The sequence below is a fragment of the Otolemur garnettii genome, unplaced genomic scaffold, assembly GCF_000181295.1.
Source record: "Otolemur garnettii isolate 467f Iridium unplaced genomic scaffold, OtoGar3 scaffold00172, whole genome shotgun sequence".
Classification (NCBI taxonomy): domain Eukaryota; kingdom Metazoa; phylum Chordata; class Mammalia; order Primates; family Galagidae; genus Otolemur; species Otolemur garnettii.
The window spans coordinates 839,262-858,584 of NW_003852567.1; the positions used below are offsets into that span (position 1 = coordinate 839,262).

The 19,323-nt window shown below is 39.3% G+C and overlaps 1 protein-coding gene across 1 annotated transcript in view; it reads right to left on the reverse strand.

Moving 5' to 3' along the window:
• Window positions 1-19,323, reverse strand: part of LOC100942765 (phospholipid-transporting ATPase FetA-like) — a 137,163-nt gene that overhangs the window by 16,778 nt on the left and 101,062 nt on the right. The window contains exons 13-17 of the mRNA XM_012811646.2: window positions 15,911-16,119; window positions 12,844-12,887; window positions 4,125-4,287; window positions 1,340-1,528; window positions 524-639 (exon numbers count right to left, since the gene is read on the reverse strand). Coding sequence (XP_012667100.2) covers window positions 524-639; window positions 1,340-1,528; window positions 4,125-4,287; window positions 12,844-12,887; window positions 15,911-16,119 — 721 coding nt within the window. The remainder of the gene's footprint in view (window positions 1-523; window positions 640-1,339; window positions 1,529-4,124; window positions 4,288-12,843; window positions 12,888-15,910; window positions 16,120-19,323) is intronic.

The window sequence follows — 19,323 nt, forward strand, 5'->3', positions numbered from 1 at the left end:
GGCGCCGAGCCTCCAGTCTCTCTTTTTGATACATCTCAAATTTTAGAGAGTATCCAGGCTGGAATATGGGAGGTGATGTGAATCCCATAGACAACAGAGGGAGGTATCAAACAGGCCAAGCCTGGGGTTTTCTGCTTCATACCCTCAGAAGGCAGTCTGTCCTCATCACAGCTGGTAATGTGGGAACTCCCACATCAGCAGGCTCTATTGTGAAGCAACAGGTCTGACCATGGCTTCCTGAGCCAAGAATCATAAACTATTCCGATGGTTGTAAGTTTTCCCATAGATATAATTCTTATCATGCCTCTGGGGTCATGTCCCACGCAACTCTTTGGCACAAATGGCAATATGGTCAGTAAGAATCCCACAAAATGAGATAGTTTATTCTTCCATCAATTAAAGAGACATAGACACTATAATACACCCTCATAGAAACACACTGACACAAGGACACATATGTGGACATATATCCAGATATCAGAACCACCCACAGCTTCCCTTCTCCTGCAGCCTAAACACTTACATCTAATTGTTCCATGGTCACATCACTGAGGGAGTAGCAGGATGGATGAAGCAGCTCACAGATGATGGTGTCTGCACCCTTGCAGAACAACATTACCCGATCTTCAGGTGTCCGTACTAAAGACAAGCAAGTAATCAAAGTAACCATATAGGTCTACTGTTACAAGAACTTATCAGGGCCACTGAGAATGGCAGGAGGCTGTTCCCTGTGACATTTGTCTCTACCTTTGGAGGCTAAGTACTCAGTGAGTGGTCATGCAGGAAGAATGATGTGGTGAGGGCTGGCAAGAGTGAGAGAGGTACTTACAGAACCAGTTCTCCCATGGTTCACTGTTACCTGTGGAAGACTGGATGTAGTGTTTCTCAATTCCAAGCCCCAGATCCAGGCTCACACCTAGTATGGACCAAGGATGAAAAATGACCTTCTCTCTCTGTAGTCTGAAGGCCAAACTAATTGAGAGAGCAAGACAGTATTAATTTCCCCTATGCTGTCTGTACCCATTTCTTATTCCATGTTCAGGTTTTATAAATTTATTCTCTGTCCTTATCTTGGCTTTGATGATGATGATAAGCCACCACCTAGGAACACTACAGAAGGAATTTAGCATATTACCAAGTCCTCATATGTGCATAAGTGAAAAGTTAAAAGATATGTGAGAGAGCAAGTAGGAAGGGCTGTGTGTTTGTATTTGAGGCACAGTGCCTGTGAGAAGGCATGTGAGTATGGGAGAGCATTTGTGTGTAGAAAAAAGAGAAAGGTAACATGTGAATATATATGAAAGACAAAGAAAGGGAGAGGACTAAGAAAGGCACCCACCAATAACAGACATCCGCTTGCGCACATTGTTGAAGTCCAAAATAGAAAGCAGTTGGTAGACTCTGGTTTGCCCCATTTCGACTACGGTGATTGTCTCAAATGTGCGGGAACGGAACACAAAGCCAAAGTTCCTGGCAGCAGTGACCAGGGCACCTTCATCTGGTGACTGAGCCTGGTACACCAGCACACCTAACAGGAGAGAAGAGGGTAACCAGAGCCTACAGAGATGAACAGGTGAAGCCTACCCAGAGGTGACACTGTCTTCTAAACACCTTATATAAAGATGGAGACCAGAAATTTTTCAAAAATCATCCTCATAAGTCTGGCCTTAAAAGGCCAGGTTGCATAGAACTTGTTAGTCTCTTTTCTTTTCCTTTATTTTCAACTAATTTCACAGGCCTGAGGTATATTAGTGAGGTACATGGTACATGTAGTATACACAAACAAACAAAATGGGCAGTTATGTGTACTCTCCAACTTTAGTGGGTAAATGTGGGTAGCCTATTGAAAAATGTAGTTCTTGGACTCCACCAAATTTACTGAATCCATAATCACAATCTGGGAAAAAGAATTAAATCGAATTTAAAACACCTTTTTAATATTTTAATAGATTTAGGGTACAAGTTGGATTCTGTTGCACATATACATTGTATAATAGTAGAGTCAGAGCTTTTGGTATGACTCAAGTAGTGTACATTGTACCCCAGAGGTAATTTCCCACCTGCTCCTCCACCCTTGCCCTTGTGAGTCTTCAATATTTGTTATACCAAGAAACAGCATTTTAACAAATCTCCTGGGTGATACTCATGCAGGTGGTCCTGTATCAGTACCCATGCTTGAGACTGACCACACTTTGATAAACACTGCTATAATATAGTAAGATTGATGGTTCAGTAAACAATTACATTTCAAAAAAATTCATACATACTCATTCATACATATGAACAAGTGTTACCACCTTTGAAACTCACCCTTGGAAGCAGAATGACTCAGTTTGTTGAATTAGTCTTTCTTTCTTTTTTCTTTTTTTGAGACAAAGTCTCAATATGTTGCCCTCAGTAGAGTGCTATGGACTCATAGCTCACAGCAAGATCAAACTCTTGGGCTTAAGTGATCCTCTTGCTTCAGCCTCCCAAGTAGCTGGGACTACAGGTGCCCACCACAATGCCCAGCTATTTTTTTGTTGTAGCTGTTATTGTTGTTTGGCAGGCCCGGTCTGGGTTCCAACACACCAGCCCCAGTGTATCTGGCCAGCGCCTTAGCTGCTGAGCTACAGGAGCTGAGCCTGAATTAGTTTTGGCTGATATTATTCAAGATATTCAATCTGATACTATTCAAGATATTTCCGGAATTCCTCTGTTAGAATATTATCACCATCTGAGGTATATTTTACATTATTTCTCTTCTGAAGGTCATTTTATTTTTATTTATTTATTGATTTACATATTTTTTGAAAGTTCCAACTGTCGGCGTGGCACCCGTAGCAGTGGTTACAGGGCCAGCCACATACATCAGGGGTGGTGGGTTCGAACCTGGCCTGGGCCAGCTAAACAACAACTGCAACAACAACAACAAAATAGTATTAAAGGGCCGTGGCATTAGGAAAGTTGAGAATCACTGGCTTAATTCCAAGAGTTCGAGGCTGCTGTGAGCTGTGATGCAATGGTACTCTACTGAGGGCAACATAGTGAGATTCTGTCTAAAAAAAAAAAAAAAAATTGTCTATTTGATTTTTAAAACAGTTATGCATCACAGAGTCTTACATTTGTGAATAAGGTAGGTAAGAAGTCTTATTTTAGGTCAGACATAAGATATGTCAGATACTAAATAACTGAGACTATTATCTTGTGTTTCCTACCCTGTCACTATTATCTTGTGTGTTTCCTACCCTGTCAAACAAAGAGGAGGACTGCTTTAAATACTAGCACCTTGTTGGAATGGCAGATCCTGAGAAGTATGTGGTGGGCGGGAGGTCCCAGGGTCAAGACACATGAGATTTGGGTTCTTTTCTCTGCCCTTATTAGTTATAGGATTTTTAGGCAGGTAACTTTATCTCTTTTAGCTTTAGTTTCCTTCTCTGTAAAATTTTATTTCTTGTTCTGCCTGTCTCAGAGGGCTGCCATGAAGACTGTAGGAAATAATACAAATGAAAGCAATTTGTAAAACTATTGTGTGATATACAAATATAAGGTGTCACTACTGGTATTATTAAGAGTACGTTGGCATGAAAGAATGTAACTCATTTGATTGCCTAAATTCTTGTTTTCTAAGAAAAACAGAGTCTTTAGTTGTTAATCAGTCATGCCTCATTTTTGTTTCCAAAAAGGTTTGAATAAATTAATGGATGGCTCAGCTATATTTGGTTACTAAAGAACTAGGATATGCAGGGATATCTAGAAATTATGAAATGATAAGAAGTTGGCAACTCATCTTTCAGGAAGTCTTGTCAGAGATAGTGAGGCTTGTCAGTGAGGACAAGTCAGATGGATTTGACAGAACATCACATAGTCTCAAGATTGGAAGTGTCCTAGATAGAACCAAGTTTGATTCCTATGCAATTAATGAATCTTCTTTTAAACAAGGAGTTATTTTGTACTTGCAATCTCCAGTGACTGGAAGCTCCCTACTTACCTTGACTATTTATTTTATTGCTGGACAATGCTACCTATTAGAAAGTTCTTTCTTAGATTAAGTCATTACAAATTATCTCAAACCATCCCCACCTCCAACCAGTCTAGATTCCACAACACATCCTCAGTCCATGAGGCCTCAGGCCTCTCCTCACCTTCCAGTTTTTCTTCTGACATCACAGTATGACATAATGAGAGTGAGAGGAAAAACAAGTGCACCCAGTGATCTCCTTCTTTCACTGCTTCTACCAAAGTCTTGTCATAAAATGAAAACTTAGGATCAGCCAGTTTGTTGTAGGAGAAGTCGATCATGTCTTTCTGGAATGCAAAAGCCAGATCAAACTTCTCAGCAGCAATTTGACACTTTATAGGTCAGTTCAGAGACAATTTCTGGAATGTGATGAGAATTCTCAGGAGGAGGGGAAGGGAAAAGCTAAGTGAAGGGAGACCCTGTGCTGGTTCCTAAGGTCCGTGCAGCTCTGACCTGGACCAGCCATTTATTTGGACCAGAAAAGAGTCTTCCAATGGAGACAAGCTGACTACTGCTTGGCAGATCCTTTTTGCATCCCTTTCACTCTGGCTGTTCTGAATGATTAATGCCAATCTATTGGCAGACTCTATTCTTCCAAGTCCCAAATCCATAATAATCGAACCTGAGGGGTAATTACCCCCTATCTATAAGTAGTATCTGGAAATAGTCTTGTTTCTGGTTGTCCTTGGCCTGATTTTGGGAACTGAGAATAGAGTCCCAGGTATAGTGGTATCCTGTTGCACTATTTCTCTCTAGCCTGACAGGGTTATATGGGGCTAGAGAGGAATACTGCAAGATAGAGACAAGGCCATATGATGAGTTTCAGTACGTGCTTGTTGTTCACATACTTAATTTTGCTTGACCTGCTTGGCACCTGTAGCTCAGTGGTTAGGGCACCGGCCATATTTCCTCAGGCTGTGGGTTCAAACCCGGCCCAGGCCTGCTAAACAACAATGACAGCTACAGCTACAAAATAGCCAGGCATTGTGGTGGCGCCTGTAGTCCCAGCTACTTGGGAGGCTGAGGCAAGAGAATCACTTAAGCCCAAGAGTTTGAGGTTGCTGTGGGCTGTGATGCCATGGCACTCTACTGAGGGTGACACAGTGAGACTCTGTCTCAAAAAAAAAATTGTTTTTTTGCTTGACCTATCACCAGCATATCTGACCGTTTCTGCCTCTAACATTCATGGTCATGGACCTTGCTGCTTCAGTTCCTAGTTTAGTCCTTGCCTCCATATTTGGATCTAATATCCACTATTTTCCTGACTTTGCCAATGGCTTTTTTTTTTTTTTTTTTTTTTTGCCAGTGGCTTCTTTAGCCATTGACTCTCACTCTCCATTTTAGCTAGGCTATTTGTAGTCAACTTGGGTAACTATTTTTTCTGGCTCAGCTTTGCCTATCCTGGAATGTGATGTTATTAACACATGTCTCCAGCCCTACCAGAACCCTCAAGGATTTTTCTCCAGTTCTCTGGATATGTGGTGGCACCTGAGCTCGGACCCAGTTTGTCAAGTGCAGACACAATTATTCTGATTGGTGCTATGTTGGAGAAAGAAACATTTGTAGTGAGCTACATTGGGTTTTTCTATATCATATTATTATTATTTTTTGAGACAGTCTCACTTTGTCACCCTCTGTAGTGCTGTGACGTCATAGCTCACAGCAACCTCAAACTCTTGGGCTCAAGTGATTCTCTTGTCTTAGCCTCCTGAGTAGCTGGGACTACAGGCTTCTGCCACAATGCCTAGCTATTTTTAGAAACACAGTCTCACTCTTGCTCAGGCTGGTCTCGAACCTGTGAGCTCAGGCAATCCACCTGCCTCAGCCTCCCAGAGTGCTAGAATTACAGGTGTGAGCCACCGTGTACAGACTCTATATCTTATTTAGAGGGAATTTTGTCATAGCAATGAGTAAGTATGGTCTAGAGCTAATCTCTAGACCTGGCCAACCATGGAGTTATGAGCTCTATGAAGTTTATAGTTTCAGTAATTTAAGATAACCCATCATATAAAAAAAGATAACCCATCATATAGCATATATATTCTGAGGCTTTTCTAGAAGTGGGCTTTTGTACTGGCAAGTACAAGAAACTTCAATGAACTTGAAAAGTTCATTGAAACTTTAATAGAAGCTGGTGTATGGTGAGAGATAAGGCTGGAGAGGTAGGACATGAGCCAGATACTGCATTACCATCTTATTTGCAATAGGGTGTCATAGCAATTTTCCATTGGAAGTGACACAATTATATTTGTTTGAGAGAAAGTCCTCAGGTAGCAGCATGGAGAATACACTGGAACTAGAAAGATAAGAAACTGAGAGACCAATTAGGAGGCCATTCAATGATCACTGGAGAAATGATGAAGTAGTGACAATAAATATTAAAGGGATGGATTTGAAAATGCAGGGAGCTAGAACTGATAGGGTATGGATACAAGTAGGGAAAGAGTCAGGAACAATTTTATATTTACTAAATGGGCTCTTGGGTATACAGTGAGACCATTCAGTGAGATACCCAGCAGAAGGTTTTTGACAGATTGAATTGGAGATACCCAGAAGATATATAGGTAGCAATGAAAGCAGGCAGTTGCTTATAGTTTTGAAGCTCAAGAGAGATCCAAGCTAGTTTCTGATTTCTCCTTCTAGTAATGCCTGAGAACACTGAACCTGTCTGGCTATATGACTGAGGCAGGGCTTGCTTGCAGCTACAGAACAGCATAACCTGAGAGGCAGCATTCATGGATAACTTTGAAATTGAAAGGCAAATGACCAGTTAAACAAGACTGAAAGGCAAGTCTGGATGGAAACTGAGAATGAAGGATGAGAGAATTCAGAATAGAGGGTAGAAGGTGGCAACTGAAGAAACTCTTTGAGTTGCTATGACGTAACTGTAGGACAGTTTTTGTAGGATGTCTTCAGCCTTGGCCATGGGTGGGAGCTATCAAGCTTTCCTTGGATATGTGGATTTTGGAGGTTATCAGTAAGTAAGTAGTAGTTAAAGGCATCTGAATACATGAGATTATCTGGGGAGACTATACAGATGGAGAAGAGGTCTAATAATAGAGCCCTGGGCAATATCAGTACCTAAGACAAGGAGATGAGAAAAAGCAATCAGATGCGAAGAAAAAAAATGAGAAAAGAGTTGTTATTTTACCAGAAGCCAAAGAGCAATAAAGTCTTAAGAAAAAGTAGGGTGGCTTGGCACCCACAGCACAGTGGTTATGGCACCAGCCACATATGCCAAGGGTGGTTATGTTCAAACCTGGCCCGGGTCAGCTAAACAACAATAACAACTGCAACAAAAAATAGCCAGGTGTTGTGGTGGGCACCTGTAGTCCCAGCTACTTGGGAGGCTAAGGAATTGCTGGGGCCCAAGCGTTTGAGGTTGCTGTGAGCTGTGACACCATGGCACTCTACCAAGGGCAACATAGTGAGACTCTGCCTCAACAAAAAACAAAAAAGAAAAAGTAGGGTTTCAGAGTGTCAAAATCCACAGAGAATTTGGGTCAGGATTTAACAGGGGTAGTCACTGATAATGACCTTGACTAGGATAGTTTCAGTGAACATGATAGGACAGAGAGATTATACAAAACAGTTTGAAGAATGAATGAAAGGTGAGGAATTAAGAGACTACTGTAACTGTAATTGCCTGTTTATTTCTATGGCGGCTCCTCCAGCCTGCCAACTCTGGAAGCAGGGGTCAAGTCTGTTTCGTTTTCTCTGAATCTTTAGTACTAACTCAGGGTCTGACACATGGCAGACACTCAAAAAATATTTTGAACTGACTAGACAGATAATGGCTAGAGGGGAATGTGGGAACAAGGAAAGGTTCTAACTGCTTTCCAGAAATATGAATAAAAAGAGAATGTAAAAGATGTACTATTTAGTGGCTATGTCTGGTTAATGGGCGATGGTTTAAAAGGACATTTATTTTATTTTACTTTAAATTAATACTTTCTTTTTTAGAACAATTTTAGGTTTACAAAAGAATCGAGTAGAGAATATCAAAAGTTCCTGAATACTTCCCCTTCCCTTCCACACTACAGTTTCCCCTATGAACATCTTGCATTGGTGTGACACATTTATTAACAGCTGATGAACCAATATTGATACATTATTATTAACTAAAGACCATAGTTTACATCAGGGTTTACTCTTTGTGTTGTTCAGTTTTAAGGGTTTGACAAATGCATGATGTCATGAATCCACATGACAGTAGCATACAGATTAGTTTCACTGATTTAGAAATCCCCATTGCTCCATTGCTTTATCCCTCTCCCTACCTCCAACCCCCAATCCCCTGGCAACTATGGATTTTTTTTCTTTTACTATCTTTATAGCCTTTTTTTTTTTTTTGAGACAGAGTCTCACTGTGCTGCCCTCAGTAGAGTGCTGTACCGTCATAACTCATAGCAACCTCAAACTCTTGGGATTAAGTGACTCTCTTGCCTCAGCCTCCCAAGTAGCTGGGACTACAGGCACCCGCCACAATGCCAAGCTATTTTTTGGGTGCAGTTGTCATTGTCGTTTTAGCAGGCCTGGGCTGGGCTCAAACCCACCAGTCTTGGTGTATGTGGCTGGTGCCCTTCTCACTGAGCTTTGGGCGCTGAACCAATATCTTTATAGTTTTGCCTTTTCCAGAATGTCATATATTTAAAATCAAACACTATGTAGCCTTTTGGATTGGCTTCTTTCACTTAGTAATGTGTGTGCTTGCCTGTCTATATTTCTATCCATTTATTTATTTATGAATGAGAGAGGATCTCAAACTCTTGCCCTAGGCTATAGTGTAGTGGTACAGCCTCAAACTCCTAGCCTCCTACCTTAGCCTCTTGAATAGCTAGGACTACAGGTGAGTACTACCACACCTGGCTAATTTTATTTTATTATATATTTAGAGATGGGGTTTCACTATGTTGTCTGGGCTGGTCTCAAACTCATGGCCTCAAATGATCTTCCTGCCTCAGTCTCTGAAAGTACTAGGATTACAGGCATGAGCTACTGTGACCAGGTGGCAATATGAGTTTTTTTTTTTTTTTTTTTCCTTTAACCATCATTCCCAATGAAGAAATATGCATTTAAAGTTCAGGGACTTTGCCTGACAACCTGGATCTTTGTACCCTCAATAAATCCCCAACAATTAAAAAAAATAAAAACAAGAGGTAAAAATAAAAAAAAATTAAAGTTTCCCCTTGCAATTTGGACACCTATGGTGTTAAAATAAAGTTCTTCCATGGTTGATCATTATTATTATTATTATTATTATTTGTGGCTTGATAGCTCACTTTTAAAAATTTTTGAATAATATTCTATTATATGGATATACTAATGGTTTTTTAAAGAAGGGAAAGATTAGAGCTGAGGGGAAAGAATCATATAAGGGGTACGTTTTGGAAATGAAGAGAGAGAATACAGAATTGGCTGAGGTTCCTGAAGTAGGAAGGGATGGAATCTAGAATATGTAAGAGATTAGTATTGAAAGGAAAGTGACAGTTTGGGGGGGGGCTGAAGGAAGGGAGGTAAAAGTGTGTTCTGATACTCATCCAGAGAAGAACATTTGACAGTTTAGATTTTTCTCAGTAAAGTAGAAGGTGAATCATCTGCTGCATATGAGGAGCCCAGAGAATGTGGTAGAAGGCCTGTGAGTGGTGAATGTTTGGAAAACCTGATATGAAAATAAAGTATGAAGTTGTTTACAAACAGGTAAAAAGTTTGCCAAGTAGCACTGGGGACCGGAGAGGGTGGAGTCTCTGAATGTGTAATGGTTTTGTAATCTCCAAAATAGTGCTCCACATTCTGAGATTGGAAACAGTGCCGGATAGATGGTTTGGTTAACACAGAGTTGAGATTTGGTGGTGATTAAACAGGTCAAAAAAAAAAAAAAAAAGGAGGACTAGGAAGGCATTGAAGATGCTTATAATCCTGGGTTACAAATAGGCAAGCTAGGAAAGAAAAGGAAGTAAAGTCATGAGGAACTGATAGACTGGAGAAAACGGAAAGCCAATGGTTTGTAAATCCTCATGAAATAAAAAAAACAGGCATACTTAAAAAAATTTTAATTACAAGTACTGAGCCAAATACTGTGAAAGATAGAGAATAAGGTTTGTGATCAGAGATCATGGCAAGGTAGTTTACAATTTCAGAGTAATACAATTCTGGGGACATGGAGATGAATTATATAGGTTTTTTTCTTCTTTAGTACAAGAGGTACTAAAGAAGGTCATTGGAAATGGTCTCTCAGATACTTGAAAGAGTCCATAGTGAATAGATCATCCAAAAAGATGCCAATACCTCCCAAAATGAAAGAAGTGATTGCATGGAGAGGGAGAATACAAGCTAAGTTTCCAAGTCCTCGTGAATGAGGTGGAAGAAGCTAGAAAATCCATAGATGTTGACCACCTGAAGAGTTGAAGATGAGTATAACTAGAAGTCAAAAGCATCACAGGAAGAAAGACAGTATAAAGGAGAAAAAGTGATGGCTTAAAAGTGGCACATATTAATGAAGACAATACCTTTGGGCTTACAATATGCTAAGAAAAGGGATGTTCGCAAGGAAAGTGGTGTTTCTTTTTTCTTTTCTGTTCTTTTTTTTTTTTTAGAGACAGAGTCTCACTTTGTCACCCTCAGTAGGGTGCTGGGCCGTCACAGCTCACAGCAACTTCCAGCTCTTGCGCTTAGGTGATTCTCATGCCTCATCCTCCTGAGTAGCTGGGACCACAGGCATCCACCACAATGCCTGGCTATTTTTTTGTTGCAGTTTGGTTGGGGCCAGGTTCGAGTATGCCACTCTCGGTATATGGGGCCAGCACCCTACTCACTGAGCCATAGGCACTGCTCGGAAAGTTGTGTTTCAATTAAGGCAGGGAGAAGAGAGCAATTTTATGATGGGATAGGTAAGTAAGTTTATAAGAGAACAAAGATTCCAATGATTTAGTGAAAAATATGTTATGGTCAATCAGTAGTGAAAAGGAGAGAAAGAGGAAAGAAACTCGAGGGGGAATTTACTCCATAGAACTATAACTTTATTTATATTTCTTTTTTTTTTTTGAGACAGAGCCTCAAGCTGTCCCCTTGGGTAGAGTGCTATGGCATCACAGCTCACAGCAACCTCCAACTCCTGGGCTCAAGCGAGTCTCCTGCCTCAGCCTCCCAAGTAGCTGGGACCACAGGTGCCTGCCACAACGCCTGGCTATTTTTTGGTTGCAGCCATCATTGTTGTTTGGCGGGCCCGGGCTGGATTCGAACCTGCCACCTTAGGTGTATATGCTGGCGCCTTAGCCACTTGAGCCACAGGTGCTGAGCCTTTATTTATATTTCTAAAGTCATTATCAGAGTTCCTGGAAGATGATTTAAGGCAAAACATTGATTTTCCTTCCCCTTTTCAATCTTTTTGGGTGGACGGGGTGAAGGTGATAGTTGGGAGCTGGAGTCAGTTTGGTACGTAAGTCAAGCGGCTATGGGTTTGGAATTGGGTCTAGCAGGACAGGGATGGGGTAGGGTGAGGAGTATACTGAAAGCAATGGAAGAAGCCTTATGAAGGGATGTGTTAAAATCAAATTCATAAACAAAAGCAGAACTCCAATACTAGAGAAATCAGTGAAATGAACCAGCTACGAAGAAGAATAGTAAAATATTTTTGTAATTGTGTGGGTAAAGACTGTTGAATCTGTCACAAATCCCGAAAGTATAAAGGTAAACAGATTCAATTACAGACGCTAAAAACTTCTACACACAAAAAAATTAAAAAATTAAAAACCAAAAGACAAAATGGGAAAAATAACTGTAACATATGTGTCAAAGGAAGAGTTGCTATTTCTACTATATAAAGAACATTTTCAAATTAGAAAAACAGAGCAATGAACATAAACAGATAATTAACAAAATAAGTATATGGAAAATAAAGGAACTGGGAAGGTGAAGGAAAATAAGCACATAAAAGCTATTCAACCTAATTAGTAATCAGAGAAAGGCAAATTAAATAATGAAATATTATTTTTTGCCAATTATATTTCCACAGATTAAAAAATGGTTATTACCCAGTGCTGAGAAGGATACGGGGAAAAGGAATGGTATTTTTTTTTTTGGTGGGATTATAAAATTATGCAAATCTATCTGAAGGCAATATGGCAGTATTAAGTGCATTAAAAATGTGGCTAACCTTTGATCAATCAATTTTACTTCTAGGATTTTATCCTAAGAAAATAATTGTCAGAAAAGTAAACAAAATGTATATAGCAGGATGATTACCAAAATGTTATTTGTAATAATAGCAAAAGAAAATGGAATAAAAATAGAGGATTGGTTAAATAAATTAAGGTTCAATGATTAAACTGATTATTAAACACCCATTCAAAATGATGATGTAGACCTAGATTTACTGACATGGGAAGGTGACCGTAATATAGTGTCAAGTGAACAATAGGAAGTTGAAAATGTAGCATGCACAATGATTTTATCCCCCCCAATCTAGATCTGGAGATACATACATGTGTGTATATATGCTTATGGAAAGCAGCTGAAAGGATATAAACTCACATTTTACATTGGATATCTAAATGGGATTGAATAATTTTGAGTTTCTTCTTCACACACTTCTGTCTCATTTGATTTTTTTACGTGGATTATTTTTTAAAGAGAAAAAAGCCAATAAAACTATTTTCACTAAACAAAACAAAACCAAGTCCCCTCAAATAAATATAGGAAATTTACCATATACATTCTGATATTGTGGGGCCAGTAAGCTGTAATATTTTGGGGGCCAAAGAATTCCAGTTTGTATTAAATAAAGATGCTTCTCTGCAGCACAGCCTTACTCTGCCTTCACATGAACTTCCCTAATCACTTACCTCAGAGACTGTCACCTTCTGCCCATTCTTGTCATAGACATCACCTGGTGGTAAGCAAACAGAGCAGAGACTTGGCCAGGGTTTTAAAGGAGGGTTTAAAATTTTTTTATTCTGGTAAAATATATATAACATGAACCTATATTTTAACCATTTAAATGTAAAATTCCATGACAGTAACTATATTACCAATGTTGTGCAACAATCACTATTTATTTTCAACAATTTTTGAGCACCCCAAACAGAAACTTCCCATTTTTTCTATCTCCTTAGTAGCCTCTTATCTACTTTCTGTTTCTATGAATTTGCCTATACTAGATAACTCACATAAATAGAATCATAAAATATATGTCCTTTTATGTCTGGCTTAATTCATTTAGCATAATGTTTTCAAGGTTCATCTATACTACATAGCGGGCAAATAATATTCCCTTGTATGTATATTTTGTACATTGTATGTATATTTGCCACATTTTGTTTATCCATTTGGTGATAGATACACGGGTTATTTCCACCTTTGGGCTATTGATGTTGTTGTTGTTTTTTTTTTTTTTTTTTGAGACAGAGCCTCAAGCTGTCCCCCTGGGTAGAGTGCCATGGCATAGCTCACAGCAACCTCCAACTCCTGGGCTCAAGCAAGTCTCCTGTCTCCGCCTCCCAAGTTGCTGGGACCAAAGGCGCCCACCACAATACCCGGCTATTTTTTTTGGTTGCAGCCATCATTGTTGTTTGGCGGGCCTGGGCTGGATTCAAACCTGCCACTTTAGGTGTATGTGGCTGGGGCCTTAGCCACTTGAGCCACAGGCGCCGAGCCAACCTTTGGGCTATTGTAAATACCTACAATGAATACTGGCATAGATGTATCTGGATGAGTTTCTGTTTTCAAATTTGGTGGGTATATATGGAGAAATGAACTGCTGAGTCATATGGTAATTTAAAGAAGGGTTTTTTTTTTTTGAGACAGAGCCTCAAGCTGTCGCCTTGGGTAGAGAAAGGTGGCATCACAGCTCACAGCAACCTCCAACTCCTGGGCTCAAGCGATTCTCCTGCCTCTACCTCCCAAGTAGCTGGGACTACAGGCGCCCACCACAACGCCCGGCTGTTTTTTGGTTGCAGCCGTCATTGTTGTTTTGCGGGTCCGGGCTGGATTCGAACCCGCCAGCTCAGGTGTATGTGGCTGGCGCCTTAGCCAGTTGAGCCGTAGGCGCTGAGCCTAAAGAAGGGGTTTTAAAAGCTTATTTCTTCTTTCATCCTATACTTGCAGTCAAACTGTCTTAAAACCCCTCAGTACCCCAGTAAGCTCCTTTCCCTAAGCCAATGGTAAGGCAAGGTCTCCCTGGGCCTCAGCTCTTCTCCCTTACATGAGAGTAAGGAGACACTGGAGTTTAGTCACTGAATCTATTGGAGACTTCACACCTGAAGGAAGCCCTCCAATCTAAAAATTTACTTAGAAGAGATGTGAAAATAATTCTAGAGTGTTTGGGATTCTTGAACAGTAGGTAGTATGTACAGATAGTATTGGGGGTAAAAGACAGGTCTGTTGTGAAGCATAGAATCACCATGACCCTGTTCAACCTTACCAAGTATATGGTCATATCTTACAATGAGCCAGAGAATTAAGATCCTCACCCAAACAACTCATCCAAAAATAAGGCTTCAGAGTTTATATACAATAAAACTTGTTTGGTAAGGATAATAGGAAAGTATTAGAGTGCTCTAGCTTTTTTTTTTTTTTTTAGAGTGCTATCGCTTTTAAAACAAAATTTAAAATGTTAATAATTTTTTTTATCGAGGTGAAGCATAACATATAATTAACCATTTTAAAGTGTATGGTTTAGGGGCATTTAGTGCATTTATAATGTTGTACAACTACCACCTCTCTCAAGTTTCAAAACTTTCTCAATGTCCCAGAAGAATATCCATGTGCTCTGGCTTTTTAGATGTGATCACCTCCCTCAGAACAGTTAGGGGATGGGTATGAATGTTCATACACATGAGGACTTAACTCTGTCACCAAAATAAGCATATAAAATAAATACGGAATTGGGCCTGACAGACACTGATCAAACTCTGACTACCTTTTGATGGCTTCTCTCATCATTATTTATTGTTCTAAAGGGTAATCAGGAGGTTAGCAGCTTCAGTAATACGATGACTGCTCTGACTTATTTTAAATTAATTTTATTTTTAATTGACAAATAGTTGTATGTATTTATGGGCACAATATGATGTTTTAATATCTGTATACATAGTGGAATGACTATATGTGTATCAAGCTGAAATTAACATATCACTCACCTCATACTCATACTATTCTACAGTAAGAACATTTAAAATCTACTCTTTTTTTTTTTTGAGACAGAGCCTCAAGCTATCCCCCTGGGTAGAGTGCTGTGGCATTACAGCTCACAGGAACCTCCAACTCCTGGGCTCAAGTGAGTCTCTTCCCTCAGCCTCCCAAGTAGCTGGGACCACAGGCGCCTGCCACATCACCCGGCTATTTTTTGGTTGCGGCTGTCATTGTTCTTTGGCAGGCCCAGGCTGGATTCGAACCCGCCACCTTAGGTGTATGTGGCTGGCGCCTTAGCCACTTGAGCCACAAGCACTGAGCCTAAAATCTACTCTTTAGGCAATTTTGAAATACACACTGATTATTATGTATGGTCAACATGCTATATAATAGATTCCAAAAACACATTCCTCCTATCTAACTGAGGCTTTGTACCTTTTAGCCAACATTCATCTAATGTAATATGACAGTGAACTGAGCATATGATTTTTCCTTGAGACATTGGGAACTTCTTTAGACAGAGACTAAGTCTTGCACATGTTAGTACTCTCAATGTCTTAAAAAATGGATTGAATTTATAAGGTGCTAAATAAATGTTTTTTTGGTTAGAATTGAATGGGCTGGGTGTTTTTTGTTGGTGCATAGACGGGGTGGGTGGTGAGAATAGGAGGTAAATGTGAATTCCAGAGGCTTATAGATTTAGAGTTAGATCATTATTGAAAAACAAGCTGCAAAGTAGAATTTCCCCAGGACTTAGGGAAAGCAGGAAGACATGCATACCATAGAGTTTCCCATTAATAGAACATTTGCTGAAAATCATGACGTTCTGAGTCAGAGTCCCTGTTTTGTCAGAGAACACATATTGGACCTGGCCAAGTTCTTCATTAAGGGTGGTGGTACGAGCCTGTGCTGGTGTGTTCCTTGGTGCGTAAAACATCTTCCGATCCCAGTTGATATAGAAACTGTTGCCCAATCGTATTATTTCAATACTAAAGAGAAAGCAAAAAAAGAATGGTTTTGGGTCAAAACAGAACAAGCAAATATATCATCCTAGTTTCCTTCTTATCAGACCTATTGTAGGTCTGGGGCAGCATCTGAAAATCAGAGTATCTTCCTCAGGAACCTACCCTCCTGAAGGACCTTTCCCACCAGCCACACCATGGTAATTCTGTGGTAATTCTGACTTTGACCATTATATTGCAAGGCTTTACCACCGGGACCAGAGGGATACATGATTAACTTCTCTGAGTCATATCCTCCTTTGATTCTTATTTTTCCAAAACATGTCCAGGAAAAATTACAATTTTTGAACTTCTGCAGTAATGCAAGATCTGATGGAATAATAGCTAATTTACAAAAGGTTATATTGGCCCAGTTTACTATTACTGTTGTCACATGGAGAAGACAGAGAAACTTGACACCAGATTTTTTTTTTTATTAAAACATTTTTCTTTTAATTGTTGAGGATTCATTGAGGGTACAGAGAACCAGTTTATACTGATTGCATTTGTTAAGTAAAGTCCCTCTTATAACTGTGTCCCGCCTCCAAGAGGTGTGTCACACACCATGAGCCCCCACCTATCCACCTCTTGTGCTCTCTCCATTCCCCCTTCCCCCACTCCCCACCATGTACTAGGTCATCAATTGTCCTCATATGAGAATTGAGTACATTGGATTCTTGCATCTCCATTTTTGTGATGCTTTACTAAGGAGAATGTGTTTCAATTCCATCCAGATTAATACAAAAGATATAAAGTCTCCATCTTTTTTAGTGGCTGAATGGTATTCCATGGTATACTTATACCATGGCTTGTCAATCCATTCCTGGAGTAGTGGGCATTTAGGTTGTTTCCACAGTTTTGTAATTGTAAATTGAGCTGTGATAAACAGTCTAGTGCAAATGTTCTTATGGTAAAAGGATTTTTTTTCTTCTGGGTAGATACCCAGTAATGGGATTGCAGGATCAAATGGGAAGTCTAGTTTGAATTTTTTGAGGATTCTTTATACTTCCTTTCAAAAGGGTTGAATTAGTTTGCAGTTCTACCAGCTGTGTAAAAGTATTTGTTCCCTTCTCTCCACATCCATGCCAGCATCTGTAGTTTTGAGATTTTGTGATGTGGGCGATTCTCACTGGGGTTAAGTGGTATCTTAGGGTGGTTGTGATGTGCATTTCTCTGGTAATTAGAGATGATGAGCATTTTTTCATATGTTTGTTAGCCATTTGTCTATCTTCCTCCAAGAAGGTTCTGTTCATGTTTCTTGTCCTGTGGGAGATGAGATTGTTTGCCCTTTTTTTGTTGACTAAATTCTCTGTACTTTCTAGTTATTAACTCTTTGTCAGAGTCATAACATGCAAATATCTTTTCCCATTCTGAAGGCTATATTTTTGCTTTTATTGTTGTCTCCTTAGCTGTACAGAAGCTATTCAATTAAATTAAGTCCTATTTGTTTATTTTTGTTGTTGTAATTGCCACTGAAGTTTTCTTCATAAAGTCCTTCCCCAATAACTTCAAATGTTTTCCCCACAGCTTCAAGGATTTTTATTGTTTCATGCCTTCGATTTAGATCTTTTATCCATCTTGATTCAAGTTTAGTGAGTGGAGAAATGTGCGGGTCCAGTTTCGGTCTTTTACATGTAGTTATCCAGTCATCTCAGTACCATTTATTGAATAGGGATTCTTTCCCCTATTCAACATACAAGAGTATGTTCTTGTTTGGTTTATCAAAGATTAGGTGGATGTAAGATGTTTGTTTCATTTCCTAGTTTTCTATTTGGTTCCAGATGTCTATGTCTCTATTTTTGTGCCAATTCCATGCTGTTTTAATCACTATGGTCTTGCAGTACAGTCTGGTAGGCTGATGCCCCTGGCTTTGTTTTTATTACTAAGAATTGCCTTGGCTATATAGGTTTAGTCTGTTCCATAAAAATAATTATTTTCTCCAAATCTTGAAAGTATGATGTTGGTATTTTAATGGGAATTGCACTGAATCTGTAGATTGCTTTGGGAAGTATAGACATTTTAACAATGTTGATTCTTCCCAGCCAGGAGCATGGTATGTTCTTCCATTTGTTAATATCTTCTATTATTTCTTATCTTAGGGTTTCATAATTTTCTTTATAGAGGTCCTTCACCTCTTTTGTTAGGCATATTCCTAGGTACTTCATTTTCTTTGAAGCTATGATGAAGGGAGTTGAGTCCTTGATTAGCTTCTCATCTTGGTTGTTACTGGCATATACAAAGGCTTTTGATTTGTGGACATTGATTTTATGTCCTTAGACATTACTATATTTTTTGATCACTTCCAGGAGTCTTGGGGTTCTCTAAGTATAAGATCATATCATTGCCAAAGAGGGAGAGTTTGCCCTCCTCTGCCCCCCATTTGGATGCCCTTTATTTCCTTCTCTTGCCTGATTGTATTAGTTAAAACTTCCAGCACTATGTGGAATAGTAGTGCGGACAGAGGACAGCCTTGTTTGGTTCCAGTTATAAGTGGAAAAGCTCTGTTTCACTCCATTCAGTATAATATTAGCTGTGGGTTTGTCATAGATGGCTTCAATCAATTTAAGAAATGTGCCACATATACCTATTTTGTTCAGAGTTCTAATTAGAAAAGGATGCTGAATTTTATCGAATGTTTTTTCTGCATCTATTGAAAGGATCATATAATCTTTATTTTTGCTTCTGTTGTTATGGTGAATTACATTTATGGAACTTGCATGTGTTAAATGAGCTTTGCATTCCTGGGATAAAACCTACATGATCGTGATGAATGATATTTTTAATGTGTAGCTGTAATTTATTGGCTAGGATTTTATTGAGAATTTTTGCATCTATATTCATTAGTAATATTGGTCTCAAATTCTCCTTTTTAGTTGGGTCTTTTCCTGGTTTTGGTATCAGGATGATGTTTGCTTTGTAGAACATGTTGGGGAAGATTCTTTCCTTCTCAATTTTTTTGGAATAATTTCTGCAGTATGGGTATAATCTCTTTTTTGAAAGTTTGACAGAATTCTGGTATGAAGCCATCTGGACCAGGGATTTTTTTTTTTTCTTGGGAGATTTTTTACTGTTCCTTCTATCTTAGTATTTGAAATCAGTCTGCTCAAGAGATCTATTTCTTCTTGATTAAGTCTAGGAAGAGGGTGTGATTCCAGGTATTGATCTATTTCCTCCACATTGTCAAATTTCTGG